The sequence below is a fragment of the Lathamus discolor genome, chromosome 5 (genome assembly GCF_037157495.1).
Source record: "Lathamus discolor isolate bLatDis1 chromosome 5, bLatDis1.hap1, whole genome shotgun sequence".
Classification (NCBI taxonomy): Eukaryota; Metazoa; Chordata; class Aves; order Psittaciformes; family Psittacidae; genus Lathamus; species Lathamus discolor.
This window is the reverse complement of record NC_088888.1, coordinates 52,637,112-52,655,905: the sequence shown is the minus strand read 5'-3', so window position 1 is coordinate 52,655,905 and position 18,794 is coordinate 52,637,112. Positions and strand designations below refer to the sequence as shown.

Here is an 18,794-nt window from a genome sequence, read left to right as displayed (position 1 = left end):
GTTCTGCAGTTGGTCTTCGGGAAAATGTTGTTGGTACAGCATCCACTCCATCATTTGGTGCTGGCCTCAATGGTCAGGTTTGAAAACCCTCCAGAGCAGAGAAGCCTGTGTGGTGTTCATAACAAGGTCTTCACCCTGAGTGAGCATTTGAGATCTATTGTCAAATTAATAATATTTTTAGAAAGAGAGGGCTTATTGTTCAGAATGGCCTGTGCAAAGTTAGCAGATGACAGAACCTGTATTGCTCAAAAGGCAGCAGCCTTGCATATTGAGCCCTTCCCAGACGAATCCCAGAGGTTTTAAAGACCCACATTACTACAATGTGCACTTTTAAATGTTGTGGTTGAGCAATTTTGCAAGCGAACTCCAGTCCCACTGGGAATCACAGGCTTATACAAACAAGCCAAAGTCCAAAAAGAGATAATGGATTGAGCAAAGGGCAGAACGTGGATGCAGGGAGAAAAGAAAGAAAGCAAGATAAATAAGCTCCACACTTGAAGATCTGAAGGATCTTGCTCACCTCATCTGTTGCAGAGGAAAATGCACACGAGTTACTTACTTTCAGTGTTTGTGAAGGAGCTGCCTGGCTATATTCTCCTTGCTGGGGTTTTTATGCCCGTGGCTTTACTCCTGCTGCTAATTGCCTTCTTCAGGCTCAAACTAACAGAAGGTGAGTCAGGACTTGGGGGCACTGAATGGGTAGGCAGACAGAACTTCTCAATGCAACAGGCTGTTAGGCTTGTACCATTAACTAAACTGAAGTATGATATTTTACGAAGTTGCACTGCATTTTAGATCATTTCCTCTTTGAAAAATGTTATGGGAATTTGCTCACAACTTGAACTGGAATCTCACTCAAAACTGTAGATTTAGGTACCATACTGTAGAAGATTTTATTACACTACACTATAGAAAAGACAACCAAAATGGAGAAAAATAATGGGGTTGTTAAAGTACAGATAATTTTCATCTGTGCTTTCACCATGCAAGTATTCAGTGAGACAGGTAAGAGAAGCTCCACCCTGTAAGCAGCTGGTTATTGAGTACATATTTTTGTTCTTTCAAAGGTATGCATTTGCTTTTACTTTGTACCTGAATCCATGCTTGCCGTGTTGCCTTTTCTATTTTAAAATCAGCTTACACTCACTTCAAACTTCTATCTTCAGAGAAAAAACACAAGAAACACCCCCCCAAGTAAATGCAGCTTGAGCATACCACACCCGGGTACTGCAAACCAGGGCTGCTCGCAAAAAAGACACTGGGCTACCACCACAGCAGGAAGGGAGTTTCTTTTAGATGGAAACCCCTGTACATCAGACCATCCAGTTTTAATGGGACGACCCTCATGCCTTCCAGCTTTGGGTCCCAGCTGCAGCAGCAGATTCACACATGCTCTGCTCTTCATTTAGGCTTCCAGCTGCCAAGGGCAGGCCCAGCGCATGTTAAGAGTCCTCATCCTTTCTTTCTTTCAGCCTTTCCAAAACGTGTTGTCGCAGGCACTAGGCTAAGCTTGTTCCTCAAATTGGCTGCCTTTTGAATCTTTTCTCCATAGGGAGCACTAGGGAAGCTAAGATGACATCCTAGATTTCATCTGTGAACTTCATATACTTCCTGGTACAGCTTAGTGAGAACCCTGCCCATGACAATAGTCCACAATGCACGCACTGTAGGTTTCAGCTCTAGCAGCTCACCTGTGATCTCAAACGCAGAGCCTTGTCTAGAGCAGGCAGGAGCTCTGCAGATAAACCCTGAGCTGGCCCAAGGTTCATCAGCCCAACAGGAGAAAGCTAGATGCACCCATCAGCATAAGGCTAGGGAAGAACCCTTATCTAGATGCCAGATTGAGCACTGCAATTTGCACATTCGTTAAGTTTGCTCTATCCTGCAGCTTCTGAAATCCTAAAAAAAAAACAGTAATTTAACACAGTGCTAAAAGTAAAAATGTCACACCTTGAAACACAGAGCAAATTATTTTGTGTAACACCTCCAGGCATTTAGACCCTACCCTTTTACAAAGAGGAAAAAAAGGTGTTTGTTTGCATACAAGCATATACCACAAGTTACCTTCAGGCTGCTAAAACTCAAATATTTCCTGTTCAAGATGTGCTTTCAGATGCTGAATTGATCAACTAGGGAAGTCTGTTCTGTATGCCTAACCCAGCTCTGACTTCAGTTATGTATTATCCTTACAGCAAGGTGCTGACAGTTTTTCACACACTAATAACAACCAAAAAGTAGCGTGGTGCCAAGAACATCAAACAATTCAGTACCTATGAGGGAACAGGAAGGCTAAATGTTGGGAGCTCTTTCATTAAAATGGTTGATATGGAAACTAATTCAACTATTGCATTAGGCTTTGGATAAAAGCGCAGCTTCTCCCTTGCAACAAATAACCATCTGTGTCCGTCTGCTACGGACATTAGTTATTGCAAAATAATACTGAGACACTCATTCGTCTCTGGTGATGCTCTTGCTTTTCTGTTCCAGCTGGGATCAACCAAGACAGGAAAAGCAGGTGGGTTACAGATCCCATCAATCCAGGTATTTTGCCGAGGCTCAGACTATACTTTCATTAAGCCAGAAGAGCCCATCTGAAAAGACACATACAAACACTCACATTCATGCTGCGCAAACAACTGCTGAAACAAACCGGCCTGTCTCCTTTTTGTAGAGCCCACATCCTCCATAGCTGCACTTGCTGCAGGTCTGTAAATAATCAGCAGACCCAGGTGTTAAACCCTGCTTCTCTTCAAGCACAGAATTCTTAGCTTTGCACTTGCCATGAGTTTAGGTATTTCCTAAACTTTCTTAAAGCAATCAAGACTTTAAGAGAGAAAGGTGAATAAAGTAGTTGACAGACTAATTTGCCAAAGGAATATTGCTTCTGTGCTTCTCACATGTCTGAATGCTTGAAGGGAATTACATCTGGCTGTTCAGCACCTCAGGGAAGGAGATTCTCAGCTTGCAGAACTCAGGTGTTCTGGCTGGGATTCTCAAAAGGATGCAGGATGAATTCATGTCTATTTAATAGTTTGAGCACCACAGTCCCAAGTCTACCTCCAAGCCCTTCTTTTGCTTAATCTGAGATAGGCAGAGTCCAACCTATCATGTAGGCCTCCAGACAACTCACACAGCCCAACCCAAGCAGCATTCCCAATACAGGCAAAAGAGCCAGCTTCACCTTAAAACTATCAGGTAAGACTATCAGGTGAGCAAAATGCCTAATCACAGAGAAACCTGAGAACAGACTCCTGTAAATACCAATGCTTCCTCTCTTTGACAAAACCTCAGAAATTCAGCAGGCTTTAGGTGCCTGTTTCCTTAGATCTCAAAAACAAAGAAAAAATAATCAAATTTGAATTACTAAAAGCAAAGTTCATTTTCCTCTGTGCAGTAAGAGAGAGGCTTCATGTAAATAAACTCCACCTTAGCATCAAACCAGCACACAATTCTCCAAGGTAATGCACCCTGAAAAAAAATGTTTTATGCTAACTGGATTTTTCTTATTATTTTCTTCATTTTGGCTTTTCGCCATCCCTCTCCAAATACTCCCTAAGCTCTCCTGACAGTCTCTGATGACACTGTCCTGTTGTGAAGAGTGCAGGTTACAGAGAACCTGTTAAGAGTTAATTTTTCCGTTCTGTCTGTACCACGGGCAGCACCAGGAGGACCAGGCCAGTTTGAGGCTCTCACAGCACCGCCACAGTAAAGCACAATGTGAATTGCCAGTATGAGCTAGTTGCTCTCCTCACTGTTGCTTAGAGATTTTATTCTGATTGGAGGCAAATGAGAATAGTGTATTTCTGTTGATGTCAATCTTCACTGGCCATAGAAACACAGTCCCAGTCTCAGACGACTTCCTTCTAGGAGAATGGGCAAACTGACACAAACGTGCTACTTAGGTACCTTCAATTTCATAACATTAGTTTCTACTAATACACACCAGCTCCTTTTCTTTATAAAAATTCACCACATATAAAAAAATAGCCCATCCTCATAGAATTTTGTGTTGTTGGTTTATTTTTCAGTAGATGAGGAACCTACCATAGCAGAAGACCCCATAAATGTCCTCCTGAATTACCAGGGCCAGCAGCAGAAACCCAGGAGATCTCGACAAAACCAGACCAAATACAAGAACCGAAGGAAATTTCAGGGAGCCTCACATCTCAGGAAGCAAGCTTAAATGCAGCATGCAGCTCTGAAGGTTTAAAAATAACCAGCTGTAGATAAATACCATGGAGGAAAACAAAACAGTGAGAAAAAAAATAAATCAGTGCTGTGCTGTACAAATGAAACAGCTGCTGCCGTACAAAAAGGTCTTGTAACAGGTTTTGCTTTCTCACATGAGGCCAAGCAAAGTACTTTATGGAACTCACCAGGCACCAGAGACCTCCTACAACATTCTGTATCAGTTCCCTTACACAACACAGGATCTAGGGAGAGGGAAAGCACCTTGCTTGCTAGCCCCTCCCTAGTCTACTAAGAAAGCTGTATAACAAGCTCCTGAGAGAGCTGAGCTGGCACATACAAGGCAGGCAGTCTTATTAAACTGAAGATGCAGAAACAGCAAGTTCATTACAAGAACTGATGTCTAGGGAATTGAGAAGGGTAATGAAGGGGAGCTGACTTTTTCATTAGTTTGAACACTTTGGGGAAGATCTTAAGTTTTTGTAAACTCTGCAAAATATAATAGTGACGGGAAACAAAAGGACTTCTCTCTGCTGAATGACCATGCCAGTTTTTGAAACCATGGAAAGATGCACTCAGTATTCTGTAAGCCAGCTAGTTATTATTCTAGTTTAAGGACAAATGGATGATTTGTAAAATAAACACCCTCATAAGTATGGAGTTTTCTTTCTTTGCATTTCATATCTCACACAAAAAAAATCTGCCTCTCGCCCCTTTGCTGTAGATGTGTATTTTTTAGTGCACCCTAGATTAGCTGTGGCAGATGGCCGACAAAAACATTACTCAGACTGTCTGAAAGCACTATTGCCTTTTAGTTTCTCTGTTTCTGATTCTCAAGTTTAACCCAAACTGATGAAGAATGAAAGTGACTCTTCTGTCCATGACACTCAATATCCCTATCTGCTAGCAACTGTTATCTGCAATTACCTTCCATTACAGCTGTTTGTCATTACCCACCCTTCAAGAACAAGTGGATAATGCCTTGCCTGAGATTATGTGTGGTTTTGCACAATTTTTGTTCTCATAGACTTAAGAACTCCTCTGAATTATTTGATTAAAAACACTAATGAGACCATGACCACAGATTTAAGAAATACTGTAATTTATCAAAGTCTGCAAGAACAGGAGTCAAACAGCATGTATATTTACTATATGTACCCGTCCTCTATCACATTCTATCTTTTTTTAAAGTATTTAAGTCATCACACTGGTTTACATCTGTGCAAGTAATACATTGCATTGAACAGGCGATGATCCAACTGTTACTTCAAAAAAGGTACCTGTACACTTGTATAATAAAGTTAGGACGCTTAAATGCAAGTACCTCGAATTAGATATAGTAGTCTCTTTTTAGGTTCCCAAAAGAATTACCTGTTTGAAAGTGCAAAGTGCTTTGTGGTTCCATTTGAAATCAACAGAAGGTGCTGGGTGGAAAAAGCCTTTATTCAGAAGTCACAGCATTAACTTGAACATCAAAAGTTATAAACACAAGATAGACGTATGGAATTTGACATCAAATGAAGCAACCCTGTAAGACAACCACAGCCAAACCTGCAAGAGCAAAGATTGTAGAAACAAGTTTATCTCAGTCAGCTGGCAGAGGAATCTCCAATTCAGTCACATTGCTCCTCACCTCCAGCTGGCAATTCACTTGGATGCACATTAAGAGGTTCTCCATGTGTTTCAGGATGCCCCACGTGTGATTATGCCAGAAGTCTTTACCCAATATTTTGCAATCAAAAGAATAAAGACACTTTTCTTTTTATTTTACTTTTCATATATACTTGTTCTTCCCACTAAGAGAAAAGCATGCAGTCCTTTGGTTCTTAAACTTGATACCAATAATTTCACTTGACTAGCACCAAACATGATCTGTTTCAGACAACAAAAGGAAAAAAGCATTCCAAAAGGCAGCTCTCAAACAGAAATGACAGTAGCTCCCTATCACCCAGCTGTTGAGTGGATGTTACATGCATAGCTACTCAGGATATCCGGGAGCACCTCCTTCCTGAGCTCCTCTCTTACCTGGACTTTTACATTGCCTGGCAGGCCTAATACAACACAGTTCAAAGCAGCGCACACTTTCTTTACACCTAGTACACCCAGACACGAATGTAAAGGCAGAGGTCTGTTCTCCTGTTTCCACAGTTTCTTCAGCGTCAATTTTCCTTCCTGTTCAGCTGTGATTTTGAAGATCAAACAGACCACAGATAGTAAAGAGCCAAAAGCTAAAACTAGGTATAACACGGTGTCTAAGGAGAGAGACCTGAAAGTGTGATTCTAATGATCCACCTCTGCTTACAGCTGTCTCAGCTAGAAAACCCATGGTACAGAATCGAGAAGTCTGACTGCTGGCTTCCTACCATGTCTGTGCTCTGTACCTTTCCAGAGGTATGTTACTTTGTCATTTGCTATTTAAGAGTCCGACGTATTCCTCAGAAGGATCATGTCCCTAGAAGGAATATGTCCCTAGAAGGAATTCCTAGAAGGATTATTCCCTACAAGGAATATGTTCTTCAGCTAGTATAGGTCCTTGCAACACGGACATACTGCCAAATGACTTAATATTCTGTGCTGCGGAACAATTCATGTTTTCCTACATAATCCTTAGATAACAAATTTTTGCTTTAAGTAGACCCACAGCTTTTAAAAGGAGTGAATTCTTCAGCCACAACAGAGAAACTGTTGCTTACCTGAGTACATAAATTTCAATGATATTAGTATGTTTAAATAAAACCTTTCAAAATGCTGTAATGTATAATTTCCTCTGGTTTTATTAATTACAGTCTACACAATCCTTTGCAGGTAATTTGAGACAGCTACTGCAAAGAACTGATATATTTAAGAAAGATGCTGCCAACAGAAAAATTGGTGATCTTGGACACTGATCAGGAAATAGGAAACGAAATGTTAAAGGAAATGTAACACCCCCACCCATCCCACTCCCCTATCCCACACACCCATTTGCCAAGCAAATACTGACCCGGACCACGTGTAAAGATATAGAATTGAAGTTTAGCAAGCCTTGCCACAACATAAAATTGATTTTGCTGATCAAAATGACTTCTAATAGATAAATTGAACATGTTGAAAAGTGATACCACTCTTCAATAGCACTTTACTGTAAAATAGTGGTATGGATACTGATTACTGTATAGATACACTGGATGCCTTTGATACAACTGCTTCCAGAGCAGTAATTGTTAACATGTAGAAGGATCTCATATTCAAGACTCAGGAACATGTCATGAAAGCCCTCAGGCCTTGCTGTTTTCAGTTCCATTACTGAACAGTGTCAAGAAATATCTCAGTTTTTACGCTATTGGCATAAAACACATCACGGTACCTTACATAATTTCTTCAAAAAGGAAAGATATATTTAAGTGACAACATAGAACTAAGTCTTTGTCTAGATAAATTATAAAAGCATTCTCTAAATCTATATGAAAACAGTGATTGTAAGAAAATAATTTGCCTTCAATTTTTGTTATCACTGAGAAGACCTCTGTCTTCCTGTCACTAGCAATAATGTAAAAATCTGATTCCACTCCACCTACAACATGTAAGCATGTTTTAAACCTTCTTGTCTATCTGTGATTGCTTCCTCTCCAGTTCCCAGAACAGAATTTAAAGTCTCAACATTCAAGTAGGAAATGTAGAGGAAGGTGCTAAGAACAATGAAGAATTGTCGAATAGGCTCTGGCTGGGGAATGCCTGAAGAGAATGAGTGCTAGGTGTCTCTTCTATCTGCAGTGGTGCTATCAAATGAAGCCAGCAGGGGCAGGTTCAAGAGAAATGAAAGGTGGTTTTTTTTCTTAAGGCATATGGAATGGTGAAAATGCCTGACAGAGGAATTTTTTTAAGAGCAATTAGCCAAAAATCCAGAAAGGTAAGTATGAAAGACTGATAGACCAGTAAGTCTTTGATAATTGCTGAAAGCTGGAAGAATATTTGAGAAAGCAGCACTTGCTAGTTCAGTACTTAATTTTTACACATACCCCTAGGCAACTACCAATAGGAATTCCTATCTCTGCCCTCAGAGACAGGAATCTGGGAGTGTTAAGTCATTTAGCCTAGCCCAGTACAGCCATTCATATAAACTTTGTCTCCAAAACCTCGTGTTATTTGCTACATGCCAAAGAGTAACTCTAAGCTACAAGTATGAGCATCATTTGTAATGCTTGCAATTTGTACTAATATCACTAATCCAACTCTCTTTTTCAAGGGTAGTATACAAACCTCAAAACAACTACGCAGCCTAAAAAATCAAACTGGTTTCCAGCCTTCCAGAGGTGTAGACAGGTCAACAGCGCAGGATAGCAGCTGTTCCAAATAGTCTACTTCCATGTCAAATGTGCCTAAAAGCTGAGAAGCTCCCACTGCATCCCAGCCAAAAGTAGTTAGTTGTCATTCTGATCACTATCACATCTCAAACTCTGACCTGTGTCAATGTATTTCATTTATTTTATCTATTTGATTTAAAATAAAAGTTGCCATTCAGCTTGAGTTGTCAAATGAATACTTTGAGACACTTTGTATTGCAGTTGCTCAGTGCTTTGAACAATAAAGCTTTTTTTTTTCTACCAGTCTTGTCACCAAAGTTGCTTACTTGTTCTTTATGAAATCTTAATCTAGAAAACAATCTGTAGAGCAATTCCAACATTTATCATGAATCCTTAGGTCATCATGATTAAAAAGAAGATTTATTAAGTATATCTGTGTAGGACCTACATGACTCATTATTCTAAGTATTTAAGCAGAATTACTGGAATATCTTCACATTAAATTGGCCTGTAATTGTATTTGAAATTACCTATGTATTATAAAGTCAGCTTGTGAAATGCCTTGAAAACAATTTCAATTGTTGCCTATTGCAGTTTTTGCTATAGATATATAAAAAAAAGTAATGATGAAAACTCAGAACAGCACAATATTCCACAGCAATTGAATAATTACATACAACCAGAATCTGTAAAACTTGACTATTTTTAGGTTAGATCACACTTGGGGCTTATGTCTTTCTGTGTGACAATGGTTGTTTAATTAGTGCATGTTTAATCAATGGAAGGGATAGCTATGCACAAGATATACTGACCTGAAAGCCCTATTAATTTTTCTGACAAAAGGTTCTGATTAGTTTTCGAAGAAATGCAGCTCTCAGTGAAAGTAATATTGCTTTCAAGAATATTGTATTTGCACTTTTAAGAATACAATTGCAATAAAACCCAATACTGATCTAGTGTCTAACAAACCAGAAAGATCCAAATCAGTAAGAATGAAGTAACGAGCTTTCCTACCGTCAAACGAGTTCTGCAACTAACATTATGATGTATCAAAAATACCTGAAAAGATGTATAGAGCTTTTTCTTACATACCTTTGTATGAAAAATCCATTAAGACATCCCCTTAAATGCATTTATTTCCATTTTGACCTCCACTTACATATCCCAAACTTACAACTTCCTTGGCAACCTCCCTACTGAAACAAGGGGGACAGAAAATCACAAAATGGAATATATAAACCTTTAGAATCAGTTTTAAGTAATGTTAAGTTTGATGGCTTTGTAACAGTAGCAATGGAAAATTACTAAAGTGCATGATACATAGAAAAAAAAATAGAGTGCAGCTAGAGAACACACTGAGCATTCTTGTACAAGATAAATTGTTATAGTTGACAGAGTTTTAAGAAAAACAGGCTAGAAGAACAGGACACAGGGATAAGGAGTATCTGGGAACGGCAGGTGTCCAGGATGGGCTACAGTTAAACTAACTGATAAGTAGGAGGATAGGAAGATTGTTATGTCTCCTGTGCTAACAAACCAATTAAACTGGTATGAGCATCTACTGCGCGTGCTCCAAAGGCTGCCAGAAGTGATGAAGACTGTTGGAAGAAGTAAACGACCCTCAGAGACCACCACCACAATTCTGTACGCATGCGGGGAACTTTCTGGAAAATGACGTAATGTATGTATGCCCAGGGACTGTATAAGGACAGCTTGTGGAGCAACAGAGAGACACACGTTAGGAGGAGCTATCCCCTGTGTCTCCCGGCGCCGCAATAAAGAATACCTGCTTGTCAGCTTGAAAACTTTGTTGACAAGTTTGTTCCTGGAGTTTTCTCCGAATCACTACTCATGTTCAGTGTATGAGTTCTGTTTTCACAGGTGTCAGTATTCTTACATCATTAGGCTATGGGGAGTTCTCTTCCCCTTTTTGAAGGCAGAATGTCTCTGTTTCTGAAGAAAGGCAAGTAAAATTGTTATCTGCCACTATTTTTCTGGGTAGTGCGGGATGTAACTGAGAACACCTACATGAATACAGAAATCAACATCTTGGTTACTGTTGTTTTATGTTATCCAAATTATACAAAGCCAAAACTAATACAAATTTCTGTTAAGCAAGCATGCTGGCACATGGCAGCAATCTAAACTGAAAACAGCACCAAAAAATGCATTGCTCAAAAGTGAAAAATAACATAGGGAAAGTATTACGATTTATTTTGTTACTTGAAGGTCAGAGCACATCCTAAGTCAATGAACTCAGTAGAACCATTTGCAGACTGAGAGGCATTTGAACTTGCACTGTGCTGTCCAAACCTCGTGTATTTTGGCATGTGAATATTTTCTCTCTGAACCACAGAAACCAGGGTGCTTTTTGGAAGATTTTTAAAAACTGCTGATACTTTAGTATCAGTATGAGGAGCCAGATAATAGTGCCACTCATCTAGAAATCCTTGCTTTTAGAGGTTTTGTGACCTCTAGAATTCCAGTTCTCGTAACTGACTTGCTCACTTTAAGCAGGTTCGAAGTTTATGTCTGAGTGCCAAATGTCATACAGAGAATAAACAACTTTATTTTATAACAGAATTACAGAAAGCAAAATATCACTTAATACAACTTCAAGCTGCTATAAATCTAATTTGGCATTTTAACTATACACAGAGTTGACAGAAAAAAACAAACAAGAAAAAAAAATATGAAACAAAACCAAACCAAACAACCCCCCTGCAAGAACAACATAAAAATAAAATCCAGAATAATTAACAGGTTTACTCAATGGCAGTCTCAAATGATGGTACTGTCTTATTGTTTTATGGATGGAGCCCATTGTACGATTTTACTCAGTATCCTAAAAACCTTCATTACCCATTAGATGAAGCATCTGAAATGTATACCTTCTCTATAGCAGAAATGTCAGTTCTAATATGGAGACAGGTTTAATAGAAAGCAAGCATTCTACACATGTATTCAAATAATGGAAGTGCTGAAGTTGGGACACAGTAAGAAAAAAGCACTAAGGTTTTAAGCTGCCTAGATCATCTTTTGTTGGAAAAAAGTAAAAGATTTTGTCTTCCTTCTTTCCTTATCTGGAATGCTGCAGATGGCAAAATGGCTGCAAAAAGTTGAGCATTGGCACCAAAGTGCAAAAAGAACACAGTGCTCAGTCAGAAGCAAAGTGTCTGCAACTCTTTCTCCTCTATAGATTGCCACACCATCTCTGCTCCACAGAGAGAACCTCAGAACAGAAGGAGTTACAGAGATATCAGTATAAAATTTATCCAAAGAAATATATTTTTTCAAATTTTAGGAAATGTTGTATTTTTATAAAAATCTTTGTTATTTGATATCATATATTTACCTGAATAATCTGAAAGAAAAAGAAAATCTGTAAATTACTCCAGTAAAAGACTTCACTTGAAGTATTTGAAAAAAACTGTATCTAAATTAGTAAAGATCCCTCTTCCTGCACAATTACCACCTGCTCCAGTGAACAATGCTTGCAAGACTTTTTTGTTCACTTTCATATAATTAAGAATCAGCATCAAAAATACAAGTATTTGTGCAAAAGAAGATCATACCCTATAAAACTTCATTAAAAAAAATAGTCTAAGATTGTTAAGAAGTGGTTATAAAAATAAACAAGAAAGATTTTAAGGGAATATAGACCAAAGATGTTAAAATGGAGTTTGGTATTGGCATTTAAGTCTTGAGCATCTGGTCATCATCGCTAGGCTTGGTGAATTCAGTAGAGTAGGGGTGACTTGAAATGGTTACAGTTCTTCATGGTCATGATCACGGTCAGTATCATTTTTACTTCTGGAAGAAAAAGGAGGGGGAAGATTACATAAGCATTTGTAACAGGTACTATGTGAATGTCGCATTATCTGAATCAAAAAGTCATTGTTTCCACAGAGGTTATTTGGGAAGAAGGTTATTTCATAAAAAAAAAAAAAAAAAAAAAAAAAATGGTTGGGGGGGGGGGGGGGGCTTCAGTTAATGCAACATGAGATAAACAGTAATTCAGTTTCAGTGCATTTCTTGCTTTACTGTATTTTTTCCCCTCACCAGAATTGTCGTGGTATTTTAAGAGTTGCCTATTGCACAACTTACACAAAATTTTAATCCAGAATCTAGTGCATAAATAAAGAATGAAGGTATTTGTTCAACTAATAACCCCTCAGAATCAGGGTCAGCATCTTCACTTTTATTAGAGAAAACAAGTTTACAAAAACAAGAGTGCTGTAGTCATTGGGGCAGAGCTTAGAAACGACTAAACAAAGTTCATGGTATGGCTCCATTGCCTAAGCACAACTGTCTAGAGCTGTTTCTGCAACCCCACCTGCCCTTCAGTTGCTGCTACAGGAGGGCATACAGGTCTTGCTGGTCCAAGACACAGAGACATTCAAGGCACTTCAGGTGGCCTGTGTTTAGACTGATGATGGCTTTCACTTACTAAGGAAAAAAATCTGTCTAACAATTCACCAGGTCTCAAATGTAAGAGCAGCATGGAGAAATGTCTTCACTAGGCCTCTTTTACTCTCTCACAAACATTTCAGACCAAGAGCTGTAAAGCAACTGGCAAACTCAGACATGAGCATCTGACACTCTCAGATACACTGCGAACACCATTCTACAATACATGTATTTCTCAAAAAAAAAAAAAAAAGCCCAACAGACCTCCCAAAACACCCTCAGCAGATGGAAGGAATTCTTTTAATTCTTTTTCCCCCTGAATACAAAGTAGTTAAATATTTGATGAAGGCACAGAATCAACTTTGCAGCTGGCTGCTAATGTGAAGCAAACCTGCCAAAATGGTTTCTTCCTCCCATGATTCAGTCCCTTCAAGAAAGGCGTTGTTATGGGATATATATGGGATAGATTATGTTGGACACCTATTTGAAAGACATTTTTCTAGACTAAGGTAGCATGAAGAAACTGGCACATTCTGCGCAAATAAAAAAGATGAGGCAATCCCTACTCCCAAGACCTTTAAATTCACACCAATTAATTATAAATTAAGAATGTCATGATAGCACATATTACAACTGCAAATGCTTGCAAATCCAAATGATCACTTTTGGTGTTTTAGTGTATCTTTCTACCTTAGACTGTGCTATGTAAATGCTGAAACTGTGAGAAGGATGGTTTAAGTGTGCACGTTTTAATGTTGCTGTGTATCAAGGGACCAGTGAAACAACCCAAACCACAGGCAAAGAAAACCCCTCTCCCCAATACCACACAACATGCAAGTCTCCAACTGGTCATATACATGTCAACAGTTGGCAATGTATATTAGCTCTCCTTTCCTCAGCCACATAGACCCTCCATTCATATCCAGCCGCGAAAAAAAACCAACACATTTGTGGGTAGATGAAATAAACGTAGGCTTTAGCCTATGTCTTTCAGCTGAAAAAAAAAAAAACCCCACATCTATGATCAATAACCAGAGTTCAGGAAGAATCAGATTCCTTTTTAATGGTCACCTTTCACAGAGTAGGATTCACAAAGTGTGCTTTATATCCTCTCAACCTGATGCTTGCCCCTTTTCTCCTCTGGATTGCAGAACTGATACTCAACAGTGAAATCATCAGCCCTTTGGAAACCTGGGCACAGGAATAAAACTGATCTTCTCAACATGAGAAATTACCAGGATAATAAATATTTCCTCCTCTCTTTATAGTAGCTTACATAAAACTTGAAATTGAGTTAGTGTCTCTTTTTTCATATATTTGTGGCTCCTCATGAACAGCACTCATGATACCTAGAAGTCTCCTGAAGCTGCAGGTTGAAGTTTATGACAGGTAACACCCCTGGCTCTTTTAGGTAAATACACAGACCCATCAGTAAAAACTGTCTCCCAGTGAAGACTTAGAACACTGCTTTTCAAACTTTATTTATCTTTGAATCTCTCCCATTCTCATGTAATCCTTTCAAATGAAACCTTTTCCTTGAATCTGAGTCTACAATTAAGAAAACACCAAGTCTGAAAAATCTGAAACTGCAGTTTAACATCAACCAGTGCAGAAAGCAAAGGAAATCAGATGCCCCGTATTTTTCAGGCCTTTTATCACAGAACACAACAGAAAACTGATGCTGCATTTTAATATGTTCATTACATACATAAGCTTACCTGAAGTATTTGCTTTACTCTTCATCTTCCTCAGCAAGTTCAGTTTCTTTGTGCACCACTACTCTTGTGACAGACATGTCAGGGTGCTGTTCTTTGGCTTCTTTGATTGCCTGTGCCAGGGCCTGCAAATGTATTTGAAATATGTAACAGCAGCAGCAAAAGGTCATTCATGTGGGAACAGAGAATGGGAGACTAGCGTAAGAAATTCTGGTTATAATGGTTGTAATTGTTCAGAATTCTAAATTCCTAACTTCAGAGGTCTCAGGGGTAAAAACAAACCAAAACCAAAAAACCCAACAAAAAACCAAACAAGTGAAAAACAAAACCACAAAAAACCCCGAACCAACCAACCCCCAAAACACGAAACCCAACCAAAAAAAGCTAAAAATTCACCAAAATTTCAAGGCAGTAACTATAAACTATCTTGTAACTTTTCTAGCTTATCTATCATCTTAAGAGATGCACCGATATACAGAACTGGCAGTTGGATTAGATGATTGTTGTAGGTCCCTTTGAACTGATCTATGCTATGCTATATAAAGTTTTAGAGCCAACCACATAAGAGCACCCTCTGAAGCAGAACAGGCAGAAGAGCACTTGGGACCTTCTATCCTTTCCCCTGATCTAAAACCTATTTCAGTGAGCTGTATTATTGTTGGAACACAACACGAGACAAAAAGAAGAAACTGGAAGGCATTCCAGAGCAACAGTAAGCTCACTGTTCACCTTAGTATCGACCATAACTGGAAGAAAACGTGAATATACTAAAAGGAGCAAGAAAAAGATAATGTAACAAAAAGGTTTATCTTGAAGGTTTATCTTGATTTTAAAAAGTGACAATTTTCCTGAGCCACAGGTGGTAAGTGGGAGAAGAAATTCCTAACTCTGAAAAGAGATTGGAAACACCAGAATTAGTCACCTTAACTATTATATAATAATGAATCTGAAGTCCTATTAAGGAAATATGTACAGAAGAACAGTGTCCATTCGGAACAATACTTATGTTTGCTGATGTATTCATCCCAACAGTTTTTTATTAGTTCACCTATGTCAAGTGTAATCCCTGTAGTACAAATGAGGACTGAAAAGAAAGTGAGTATTGAGACTTAAGAATCGGTGTTTATAATCAAACAATAAACAACAAAAAAGCCTTAAATCTCTAATCGTTAGATTGCAACAATGCCAGCATTCATATTCAGAAACTTGAAATTGTGGTCGATGAGAAAATGAACATGAGCCGACAGTGTGCGCTCGCAGCCCAGAAAGCCAACCGTATCCTGGGCTGCATCAAAAGGAGCGTGACCAACAGGTCGAAGGAGGTGATCCTGCCCCTCTACTCTGCTCTTGTGAGACCTCACCTGGAGTATTACGTAAAGTTCTGGTGTCCTCAACATAAAAAGGACATGGAACTGCTGGAACAAGTCCAGAGGAGGGCCACGAGGATGATCAGGGGACTGGAGCACCTCCCGTATGAAGACAGGCTGAGGAAGTTGGGGCTGTTCAGCCTGGAGAAGAGAAGGCTGCGTGGGGACCTAATAGCAGCCTTCCAGTATCTGAAGGGGGCCTATAGGGATGCTGGGGAGGGACTCTTCGTCAGGGACTGTAGTGACAGGACAAGGGGTAACGGGTTAAAACTTAAACAGGGGAAGTTTAAATTGGATATAAGGGTTATATCCTGTTAGGGTGGTGAGACACTGGAATCGGTTGCCCAGGGAGGTTGTGAGTGCTCCATCCCCGGAGATGTTCAAGGCCAGGTTGGATGAAGCCTTGTGTGGGATGGTTTAGTGTGAGGTGTCCCTGTCCATGGCAGGGGGATTGGAACTAGATGATCTTGAGGTCCTTTCCAACCCTAACTATTCTATGATCCTATGAAAAAAAGAAATCTCTTTTAAAATAGTAGGAAATCCGCCCACATGATCTAGGATGCAAGATTATAAATGCTGTTCTTCTGTCAGTTATGTTCCTAAGGTTCTTTATTCACAAAACATGATTGTTTCGACAACTTTGCCACAACAAACAGCCTCAGGGTCTTTATATGCGCTCTTATTCAGCTTCTGTACGTCACCCAATTTTCAGGTTCTGAAATACCGTGTAGATCTCACTGGACTACATAAAGCACACTGTAAGTGATAACAGCTTACATGCTTACCTCATCATGATCAATATCTGCATCTCCAGTAATGACAATGCGCTTCTCAATTCTTGTTTCTGATACCCCACCTTTTACCATCTACAGATGCCCAGAGAAAAAAACAAAAACAAAAACACAACAAAAAGGAAGAAACCATCCCTGTAATTATTCCATATTGCCACAAAGCACTCATTTCTACTGCACTGAAGCAAATATATTTCTGTGACTGAGTTACAATTAGTAGTATTTTGGTGCTAAAATATCCTTTCTTTTTTCGGTCACACAGTAAGTCACATTCCAGCTACTGCTAAACTTGTTAATGAAAAAGCCATAGAGAATTCCTCCTGTTACTGGATCCCAAGTTTGAACAGATCTAGATATGCAGACAATCTGGAATTCCAGCTTCTTCCACCATATAAATCTAGCAACCAGGAAATTCCACTAGTCTTTAATTTGGTTTCAACAATGGACCACTTCTCAGTCTCTGAAGAAACCTATGCCATTAAATACAAAGATGATCTGGTTTTCAAGTCTGCCACTCATGGACCTTAGTGAGATATTTTCAACATATTTCACATTGATGGGAATAATTTTGTGCTTTGTCTCTTATACTAAGGATCAAATTTTAGCTTACAGAAAAATTCTCACAGAAATAGCATTATATGCTGGGTTTTGTTTTTAATAAGCCTGTCTTAAAGAAAAGAACTAGTACTTAAGATCACTGACCATATTAGAAAAGGTTTAAGATGACTTTAAGAACATCATTAGAATATTAAAACTATTTTGGCAGGTCCCTTTATCAATAATGAAGTGTCTGGATGTAAAATACAAAGTTAGATTAGAAAATTCAGTCTGTTGAATTGGTGATAAGCAGTCAGTAAGAAAAGATATGTATCTGCTGCATTATGGCAATCCCAGTCATTTTTTAGTAGAAGACTAAACCAGAACAATTTTCTTTAATAGTTCCTTCCAAAAAGCAGCATTATTTGACATCTGAGTTTGACAAGTAAAGGTACACTTCCCCCAAAAGGGAAGCAAGAGAAAGAAAAGGACCTCTTGACTCAGCTGTATAAAAACCCAGACACTTTGAATTCTGAGCTTACTTTATTTCATGTGATTTTATCTGACAACTTTCCAACATCACCTTTCCACTGTCATTATGTGAATACAATTTTTCAATCTTAAAAATATTTTAAATTGAATATATATAGAGTAAGCAGTGAATTACTGTACCATTGTCTGACGATGTGGAAATTCTTGTCCTGGGCGGGAAAAAAAGCCCACCTTACATTTCCCTCTTCCCTTTTGCTTTACCCTAACAATGCTTTCTGTAATTTTCTTGGAAAACTATGTTAAGAATTCAAAGACAAGAGTTCAAAACTGTGTTGTTGTTGGGGCACACCTAAAATCTGATAAATGTTTACATAAATAATTACAATAAATACTTACATAAATAATTACAATAACCATCATTGTTATGTTACCACCATAGCTCTAACATACTCTGGCATAAACATTACATAAGACTGGAACAGATGTGATGCTCTACTGAGACTGAGTTTTTCTTTCGTTTTCAAGCATGGAATGCAGAGCATATAATTCAGCACCAAAATATGCCTGCAACTTAACCTAGTGGTATGATCTGTTTTTAAAAATGCTCTAAACCTAGCAGGACAAGGATCAACACAAAGGCTGAGAAAACATTGTTTCAGTTCATTCTAATATTTGATGCCATTAGCAGAACCCCCATGGACCTCAGGAAAATCAGTTACATTAACAAACACTCTCTAAAATATCAGTGACTGATGACAGGACTGGAACAATAAAAATTTAGGTACATACTCATCTGTCAAACACAGAAATAAGACCTGTATTAAATACTAAAAAACTTAATCACATCTTTCTCCCTTTCCCTGCCCTGTTCTCAGATACACTTGCTTGTGTATTAGGGCTCTTCTAATCTTTGTACAGGAAGATCAGCCTGAAATGACTCCAATCCATTTCAATTCAACTTTCTTCAATAAATTAGCAGAGTGTGCTTGTTTTGGCTTACTTCATGTAAGA

At 38.7% G+C, this 18,794-nt stretch overlaps 2 protein-coding genes across 17 annotated transcripts in view; one reads left to right on the top strand and one right to left on the bottom strand.

The window, feature by feature from the left end:
* The first annotated feature begins 428 nt into the window (after positions 1 to 428).
* On the top strand, positions 429 to 8,774 carry SMLR1 (small leucine rich protein 1). 4 transcript variants are annotated; one of them, XM_065680884.1, is made up of 3 exons: positions 429 to 670; positions 6,493 to 6,579; positions 6,994 to 8,774. In XM_065680884.1, the coding sequence occupies exons 1-2, from the start codon at positions 541 to 543 to the stop codon at positions 6,534 to 6,536; spliced, it is 174 nt and encodes a 57-aa protein (XP_065536956.1). In that variant the 5' UTR covers positions 429 to 540; the 3' UTR covers positions 6,537 to 6,579; positions 6,994 to 8,774. The 4 variants fall into 4 exon arrangements, with proteins under 4 accessions (XP_065536956.1, XP_065536957.1, XP_065536955.1 ...); XM_065680885.1 differs by lacking the exons at positions 6,493 to 6,579; positions 6,994 to 8,774 and adding exons at positions 2,488 to 2,515; positions 4,029 to 4,066; XM_065680883.1 differs by lacking the exons at positions 6,493 to 6,579; positions 6,994 to 8,774 and adding an exon at positions 4,032 to 4,844.
* A 2,246-nt stretch (positions 8,775 to 11,020) lies between these two features.
* Positions 11,021 to 18,794, bottom strand: part of EPB41L2 (erythrocyte membrane protein band 4.1 like 2) — a 101,350-nt gene continuing 93,576 nt past the window's right edge. For all 13 annotated transcript variants that reach the window (XM_065680868.1, XM_065680867.1, XM_065680878.1 and 10 more), the window contains 3 exons: positions 16,749 to 16,829; positions 14,600 to 14,721; positions 11,021 to 12,284 (listed from right to left, as the gene is read on the bottom strand). In XM_065680868.1, the coding sequence (XP_065536940.1) occupies positions 14,614 to 14,721; positions 16,749 to 16,829 (189 nt within the window). In that variant the 3' untranslated portion in view covers positions 11,021 to 12,284; positions 14,600 to 14,613. The remainder of the gene's footprint in view (positions 12,285 to 14,599; positions 14,722 to 16,748; positions 16,830 to 18,794) is intronic.

Excerpts from the sequence above, each read along its gene's own strand:
- SMLR1 (XM_065680881.1), top strand. The coding sequence starts at position 541 with ATGCACACGAGTTACTTACTTTCAGTGTTTGTGAAGGAGCTGCCTGGC. Across the intron at positions 671-4,028 it reads CAGGCTCAAACTAACAGAAG|TAGATGAGGAACCTACCATA; the intron begins GTGAGTCAGGAC and ends TTTATTTTTCAG.